General features: G+C 32.6%; 1 protein-coding gene across 1 annotated transcript in view; it reads left to right on the top strand.

Moving 5' to 3' along the window:
• Positions 1-9,402, top strand: part of lrrk1 (leucine-rich repeat kinase 1) — a 114,525-nt gene that overhangs the window by 52,633 nt on the left and 52,490 nt on the right. Inside the window, 3 exon segments of the mRNA XM_016572522.1 lie at positions 803-942; positions 2,993-3,251; positions 8,749-8,918. Of these exon segments, the coding sequence (XP_016428008.1) occupies positions 803-942; positions 2,993-3,251; positions 8,749-8,918 (569 nt within the window).

The following is a 9,402-nucleotide window of genomic DNA, read 5'->3' as shown; positions in this document are numbered from 1 at the left end:
TTTTTTTTTAGAAATAGCCTTTGCACAGCCAGCCTTGTACTCTTCTGGGTTCAAAAAACTGTCGTCCATAAAATGTATAATAAAGTGCTTTTGCTTTAGCTGAAATACACAGCGTCTCCCTGACATGGCTGCATTAACACTACTGCTGTTCCTGAAACCACGCTTTCTTTCTTTGCGTGCACATTTGGGCGGTGTTATGCAAATCTTCGCACATCGTGACGTAGACATGTGGGGCGTGTTAGAACGAGCCGTTTTAGGTAGGTGTGGCTGACTTTTAACTTTTATAAAGAATATCTCTTTGGATTTGAGACTTTAGTGTTTGCAACTTTACAGATCTTCTTTATGCACCAAGAGCTTGTAACACTCCAAAGAGAAAGGAAAAATTGAAATTGCATCATATGACCCCTTTAATAATACTAAAATAATACTGTATCCGGTATCTTAGACATATTTTTTTTACTGTGTTTGCTGCAGAGCATTATGGGATTACCTCCTCTGCAAAGGATGCATGTGTTTATAATAAACAATTAATAAATATTACTAGTATATATATATATATATATATATATATATAGTATTATTAGTGTTGTCAAAAGGTTGAAAAATAAACAATAATAACAACCAATTAAAAAATTAATAAAAATAACTGAATAAATGGGAAAAAAAACACAAACTAAAATTAAAATGAAAACTGAGTATTTACAAAATAAAAATTCTAAATATTAATTAAAACTATAATAGTATCTAAATAATACTAAAATAACACTGATAAGAAAAGACTCGCTCTGTTTCTCATCCACAGCGTAGAGTCGTCTGACCTGAACTGGAAGAAAAAGAAAAGCGGAGGCATCAAGATCATCTGTCAGTCGGAGACGAGGGATTTCTCAGCGATGGCTTTCATCACCGATCACGTTAACGCTCTCATAGAGCAGTGGTTTCCTGGTGAGGACGCCTCTAGATGTTGTTCTCAAACGCTATAGATCTCTGATATATTAAATCTCGTGCACAGATCTATACGGTAGCCTGGATATAATACAGACATTCCCAGTGAATGCATGAGCTGATCAAATGTTTACCTTCAGTGCAGTTAAGAGTACTCTTCCATGCACCATGAGCTGTTTCCATTGCAACTTGCAGCGTTAATACAGAATGTGCATTTTTGGGACATTTAAACGGCTTCAAATGGGGAACATAGAGTCTTAATTATCTGTTTTTATAGTAATATTATTTTAACAATGACTAGACGGGACCTGTAGTAGTTATTCCAGTTGGAAGCAGTATTGAAAAACAGTACTAGACTAAGATGATAAAACATGAGTCTTGATGCAAAACAGAAGTACCAACATCACTTGTGGACATAAGACGGAAGTCCAACAGAAAACAAAACCGTGTCATGATGAAGGTGTCAACGTGATGATATCTTGACAAACATCCTAAACCCATAACCGTAGGTTGTTAATATGGACGTGCAGCTGTTTGTTGTTAATGTTGCACTGTGGGAGTTTGCTGTGCGTCAGTGCAGAGCCGCTTTACAGTATTAACACGCTGTCAGTCAGCAACACAGGTGCAGCACAAACACCAAGCACACACTGAACTGTATAGATGCGATCATGAGTCAGACTGTAGTTTTTGCAGCAGCAGTGATTGATTCATTAGTCCACATAAAGCCTGTTAATTACAGAACACACCTGCAACCCAGCAGCTCTTCACATGTGACACTGTCTGTGGGTAAACAAACTCACTGCTGTGTAAGATTATTAACACATGCATGTAATGCTGATTGTGTGTGTGTGTGTGTGTGTGTGTGTGAGTTTCAATCTAGATATTTTTCAGCCTTTTAACAACGCTGATACACCTGAGATATATGTATTTTCTCAGAAAGGGCTTAAATAAATTTTTTATTGATTGATTGATTTATATTTAGTTGATTTTTCATTATCTATATTCCATTATTATTATTATTATTATTATTATTATTATAGATTTATTTTTCAGCCTTTTGACAAAACTGAATATACAGCTCAATATGTATGTATTTTGCTGTATTTGGTGATTATTTATTTATTTATTTTTTCATGTATTATTATTAGTAGTAGTAGTATTATAGATGGCTTAAACGGGTGATTTGTTTATTTATTACTTTATTTATAGTGATCGTTTATTATTATTATTATTAGTATTATGGATGGCTTAAACGGGTGATTTGTTTATTTATTACTTTATTTATAGTGATCGTTTATTATTATTATTATTAGTATTATGGATGGCTTAAACGGGTGATTTGTTTATTTATTACTTTATTTATAGTGATCGTTTATTATTATTATTATAATTATTATTATTATTGATTTGTTTTATTTTTTAGTCTTTTAACAAAACAAAATACATCTTGATATTTATGTTTTGTTCAGAAATTACATAAAAGGGGGATTTTATTTATTTTTCATTTGGATATTTATTATTATTATTATTTATTTATTTATTTTTAAGCCTTATGACAACATTTAATATACATCTTGATATTTATATATTTGTTCAGATATGGCTTAAAAGGGTGTTTTTATTATTATTTAATATTATTAATTTTGTAATTTTTTATTTTAATTGGCTATTTATTATTTATTTATTATCATGTATTATTATTATTATCATTATTAGTTTATTTTTCAGCCTTTTGACAACATTCAGTATACATCTTGATGTCTTTGCTCAGAGAGGGGCTTTTTATATATTTTTTAATGTATTTAGTAATATTTATTTATCAATTGTCTGTTTAGCATTTTTATTTTGTTTTATTTCAGCCACGCAGTCACTGTAGCCACTTTTATTTATTTTAATAAATAAAAGTGGATTCAGTTAATTTTAATAATCATAAAAATCTGCCTTTTTCTCCTGAGCCGTTTTCATTAAGCCATGAATAATGTATTTTTATATAAGCATGAACACCATATATTTATGATTAACACGCACGTGATTATTTCTCCTTGTCCAGCGCTGACGGGCAGTGAGAGTGACGGCTCTCGTCTCATTGAGCAGTACGCACCCTGTCCGTACTGCAGCTCCGGACCCCGAGTGTCCGACCCGCTGCCTCTGTCCCGCTCCAGTCACAGCACCGTCCACTACTTCAACATGGAGGACTGCGTGCTGGCAGCCGTGGACAAGGAGCACATCACCTGCCCCAACCACCTCAAACAGCCCGTCCCGCTACAGGAGCTGGTGCCCGAGCTCTTCATGACCGACTTCCCTTCACGGTATGATAACAGTTATGCTTTTAACCAGCTTTTGACCTTTGTTTTTTTACATTGTCATACCAGTTTCTGTATGAAATAGTGTGTATAAAGTGACATAAACCAGTTAAAAACCACAAAACAAAACAAAATCACAGATCAAATCCATTGCCAATAAATGCAGATGTAAGTGCTGTTGTTTTCCCACCAAAATGATGTCACTTCCTGAAAGGTGATGTCATTGAGGAACTAGTTTTTGTTAGTTAGCAGGATGGAAAGTGATATTGAGGACGCAGGAACAACTTATAAATTGGTTAACAGTTAGAGTAGATGTTTATGTTAAATGTTTAGATTTTAGTAAGAAAACTGAAGAAAATTAAAAAGAAAAAAGAAACCTTTATTTCATCCTACCAGTTTCCAGATTAAATGGTTTAATGTGACAAAAGCCAGCTAAAAACCACAAAACATCACAGGATTCATCACATTCAAATCTAATATCAGTGTTGTCATTTCCTGGAGGAACAACCTGTAAATGGATTCAAAATTAGACTACATGTTTTGATAAATGTTTCGATTCAAGTAAGGAAATTGAAACAACAACTGGAATATTTCTTAGTAAATTGCCTGTTTTTTGGTAATAGAATAAAAGTAATTGTATCTTTTGGTTTGCATCCATCTAGTTACAAATAAAAAGAAAAAACTTAAATTAATTTGTATTTAATGCATTTAATTGACAGTTATTTAATAATATATACACCTTTTTTCCATTGAAGTACCAGCAAAAATATTTATTTTTATTTATTATTATATTATATTATAAACAACGTGAATGTACGGAAATGTCTGTGCCTGTGCATAAATACAATGTGCGATCAAGAGCACTCACGCATTATTATAACAGACGCGTGCTTACTGTACGACTCCTGTACGCCACTGCTATCGCCTTAACCTTGATTGCAGTCTTCATCCATCAAAACTTTACTAGCAGAAATTGTGCTTCAGTAATTTTGCGTTAATTGTGTTAAATTATTTTAACGCGTTAAGGATTGTAAAATGAATCGTATGCATTAACGCATTAACGATGACAGCCCTAATATATATATATATATATATATATGAATGTATTAATTATTTATAATAAATTATAGAAATTATTTCAATTTATATAAATGTGAAATCAAACGTGCAGACATGGTCAGAACATATCAATAGGTAATAGTGTTATGCAATAAAAAATTACTCAATAATATTACATAATAAGGATGAAATAATATTTGTGTGTGTAATATTTTTTTATGCAGACTATTGAGTCATTAGCTTAGTCACTTATGTGGTTTGATTTCAGTCAGGATGCTGCCTATGTGTGAAAAAAACAATCCACGGAATTACGGGAATATGTTTCTAATACAGTTTGGAATTACTAATAAGGTCGAGCTAAATCGCTTTACTCACAAATCGTGACCTTTCAACTTTCTCTTTGAAGAGACGTTATACCCGGCCTGTTGTGAATACCAGTCCTAATGAGCTTTAACTTGTTTTGACATGATCAGCAGTTTTTGTTTACTTGCAGATAAACTTTATTTATTCAGACTAACAACTGCATCAGCATTTTTCCATCTTACTCTTAAACCGTAAGTGTGGTGGTGCGGTAAAACTGGGACATTTGTGCATCGGCAGAGTGACCAAAATCTGACCAGAATATAGTTATTTTTCCTGGAAATTCAGCATGAGATTTAATCATCATGATAATCATTCCTATTTTTGGACAATACAATCAATTAAACATTTCATAAATTAATGGTTTGTCATCTTCACATTTTCAAAAACTCAAGTTAAAAACAAAAGTCAATCATAATCATGCAAGAATGCATGTTTTTGGATAACACAGCAAACTAAATACTTCACAAATAATTATTAAAAAGGGCTGCGTTTCCCAAAAGTCGATCATAACTCCATTGGTGACGATTATTCATACATATACAAATATCTGGTAAGTCTGACATCAGTGTTATTTATAGTATTATTTATATACTGTTATAGTTTTTATTGATATTTTGAATAAGCTTATATATTTTTTTATATTTTCAGTTGTTACGTCTTTTGTCATTTTTATTAATTTACTTTTTTATTATATATACTAAACACAAAATGTGACAGAGTGCAGAAAAAGATTATAAATAGTTACATGTATAACTATTTTAAGCATTATATTAGTATTGCCTACATAATATTGGTATTACAATAAGTAATTAAGTATTATCTATGTGTTTTTTTCACAAATGAAAAGTATCATTAGAAAATAGAGCAATTTATATATTTCTATAATTATAAATTATAAATAATGATCACATATACACAGAATATAAATATATAACTGTAATTGTAATTTTTTATTGCATGACACTATTTTCTTTTGACAATTTTTTTTTGCAATTTTTCAATAGCGAAAAATAAATAAATAATAGATAAAAATAAATTTAAAATAATACTTACTTACCTACAATACTTATACTAATATAATGCTTATGTAATATTTATATGCATAAATATTTATAATATTTTCTGACACATTTTGTGCTTGTTGCAATGCATTATGGGGTTGCATGATAAAAAACAATAATTTTAAATTTGGTCCAAAATGAGTTTTCAAGTAATTCAGCATAAATTTGCAGTCTACAAGTGCTGTTTACTTAGCTCACTTGAGTTTAGAACAGAGCCAATGTGTCACAATATTACTAGGTTTAAAAAAAATGTTTTTTTATTAAATCATAAATATGTAAATCATAAATATGTTATTATGAAATCCAAATCAGCCCATTCTTAATGCATGTTCCTGATTTTAATACGAACAATTTATCACATGTATAAATTCATGGCATCACAAATTCATCTTTTTACTTCATTTCTGATAAAGTCAAGTCTTGCCCTAGATTTTTTCCATTAAAGTGGGACGTGAACATGTTTCAACTAGAGTTGCATTGGATATAACTAACAGCTTGCAGCTCAGTTTCCCAAGAAACATACAAAACTAAACCTTGAATGCACTGTAAGTCACTTCTGATGAAAGCTTTTGCCAAATGCACAAATGTAGTAACTGTGAGATTTATCAATTCATAACGATGCGATTTTTGACTCCAATATAAAGTATGACGTCCCAGCGGGACTTTTATTCAGGCCTGTGTCGCAGAGGAACCTCTTCAAAGAGATTTGTTTGACGTGGCTCGCAGTTCAAACCCACAGATTCTGCTTCCATTTTAACTTCAGAATTAATAATCCAATTTATGTGATGAATCACAACCGCACAGAAAACACACGCGTCATGCAGAGACAAGAGCACGGCGGCCCACAGAAAGCTTGTTTATATGTGTGCTATAACTCAAGCCTAACCCACTCTGATTCAGCTCCATTAAACACATGTAAGCACTGGTTATTAGGACCAGGTGTGCAGTGTTTGCACTGACTACAAAACCTACATGCTACATGCTAGCAGATGCTCAGTGCAGCACATATACTGGATATATATATAGTATAGTATATATGTATAATACGTATTGTTCAAATGTTTGGGTTGGGTTTTTTGAAAGAAGTCTCTTATGCTCACTAAGGCTGCAATATATTACATTTGCATTTGTTTAGTTTAATTATAATGTATTAATTATATTTAATATAATTAGTATATATCATTTATATAATCATTTATTTATTTATTTGTTTTATTTCAGTTTTAGTAATTAGTACAACTTTACTTGCTTAAGTTAGCTGCCAAGGCTAGTCTGTTTTATTTTAATTTTTTTTATTTCCCCCCCCCAATATTTTATTTCAGTTTTATGTCAGTTAACAAAAATGATTTAATAATTTCAGTTAACAACAGCAACACTGCCTGGCATCAGATTAAAATCAGTTTCACATCACGAAACACTCGAATTAAAAACTAAATGTTTTCATGAGCTTCATCCCAACAGCTGTGTGGCCCGGAGATGTCTTTAATTATACAGAAGGGATGAATGAGTTTACCAATTATTTATGTGATTATGAAATCAGCATAATCCTCTTGGCTTGATGTCTTATAAATGAGTGTTTCCTGTTAATATCTTTGCCGCAAGTTTGTTTCTCACACTCATAAGGAAGTGGTGTGGTAGGAGAGCGTAGAAAGCATGTGTGCGTGCGATCAGCCCGCGGAGGCGGTTCAAAGCACATCAGATGAAATGATGTTCCCATATGGAGCTTTAATGGGAATGATTAGGAATGACGGCTGACTAAATGGACTCGTTTTGCGTTGACAGACATTGGGTTTGATTCACAGCAGCCACAAGAGAGAACAAAGCTGTCGGCTAATGATAGAGATCTTACAAAATGTCAAAAGTCAGAATGCATGTTTAGTTTGGGGTTACAAAGATTTTTCTCATGTTTTGAAAGAAGTCTCTTGGGCTCACTGAGGCAGTGCTTTTTTTTTTTAAATACAGTAAAAACAGTAATATTGTGAAATATTTGTACAAATATGAATAAAAATATTCTTATATATTTCAGTGCAAAGCTGAATTTTCAGCATCATTACTCCAGTCTTCAGTGTCACATGATCCTTCAGAAATCATTATAATATGCTGATTTGCTGCTCGAGAAACATTAATGATTATCAATGTTGAAAACAATTGTGCTGCTTCATATTTTTGTGAAAAACAACGATGACATAGAAATTAAATATAATTACATGATATGTATATCATACATTTTAAAATAGTTATAATAAATAGAATATTTGTGATTTTTATCACTATAATAAATTTTTGTCAATTACAATTATAATTATTTGCATTTAATTAAATATGAATTGATAAAATGCAAAATTAATTGAAAAATATATGCATATGTATATTGCTTCATGTGTGTGGATAGATAGATAGATAGATAGATAGACAGACAGACAGACAGACAGAGAGACAGGCAGACAGACAGACAGACAGACAGACAGATAGACAGATAGATAGATAGATAGATAGACAGACAGACAGACAGACACAGACAGACAGACAGACAGACAGACAGATAGATAGATAGATAGATAGATAGACACACAAACTACGGTAAAATTGTGGGATCAGTAAGATATTTATTTATTTATTTCTTTTTTAATGAGGGTTCTTCTGCTCGTCAACGCTGCATTTATTTGATCAAAAATACATTAAAGACAGGAATATTGTGAAATATTATTAAAGTTTTAAACAACTGCTTTCTATTGTAATATATTTTAAAATGTAATTTATTCCTGTGATCAAAGCTGAATTTTAAGCATCATTACTCCAGTCTTCAGTGTCACATGATCCTTCAGAAATCAGTCTAATATACTGATTTATTATCAATGGAAAAAGTTGTGCTGCTTAATGTATTTTTTGGAGCCTGTGATGCTTTTTTCATTATTTTTTGATGAATAAAAACTTTTTTTTTAAAAAGTAGAAATCTTCTGTACCAATATGAGTCACACATACATACACATGTGGTCAGAGCATCTCTATGTGTGCTTCAGTTTGTTCCTGTTGAAGAGTGACCTGCAGTGCAGTGAAGATGCAGCAGATATCCTGGGACAGGGTGGCAGCGGCACCATCATCTACAGAGCCAAATACAGAGGCCATCCGGTGGCCATTAAACGCTTCCACTTCAAGAAATGCAAACAGCAGTCGCTCAACAGCAGCACAGGTACGTCACGCTCCTCTACTGCCCCTGCACTTCCTCCCAAACCTGCCTCTGTTATCTTTAGATCGTCCCGCTCGCCGTGCGTTCGCATTGGACTGATTGGAGAGTCGGAGGTGAAAAGTAAGCCGTGTGTTCCTGCAGGCGCACGTAAGGTCAGAGGTCAAGTGCTGTCGTTTTATTCAAGGCTCGCAGCGGGAAGCACAGCGGCTCTGACTGATGGAATTTCCTGTTAACAGAGACACGCTAATCCTCGCCGGATTTCTCCCGTTGTGTCTTTCTCCGATCCAAAACCTACTGAGCTGCAGACTTTAATGAGACTTGTGCTAAAAATCCCCAGTGAAGAGACTTAATTCGAGAGAAATTCTCTGAAAACATGTTATTGTCTTACACAGTTTGGCTTCTTTCTTTTTTCTGTTTGGCTTTTAAGGAAGTTTAGATAATTTTACCATAAATTAAAGACGAATTATATATATATACTTATATATAT

This window comes from Sinocyclocheilus rhinocerous, unplaced genomic scaffold, assembly GCF_001515625.1.
Source record: "Sinocyclocheilus rhinocerous isolate Xijiao unplaced genomic scaffold, SAMN03320098_v1.1 scaffold3186, whole genome shotgun sequence".
Lineage (NCBI taxonomy): Eukaryota > Metazoa > Chordata > Actinopteri > Cypriniformes > Cyprinidae > Sinocyclocheilus > Sinocyclocheilus rhinocerous.
This window is presented reverse-complemented; position numbering and strand designations above follow the sequence as displayed.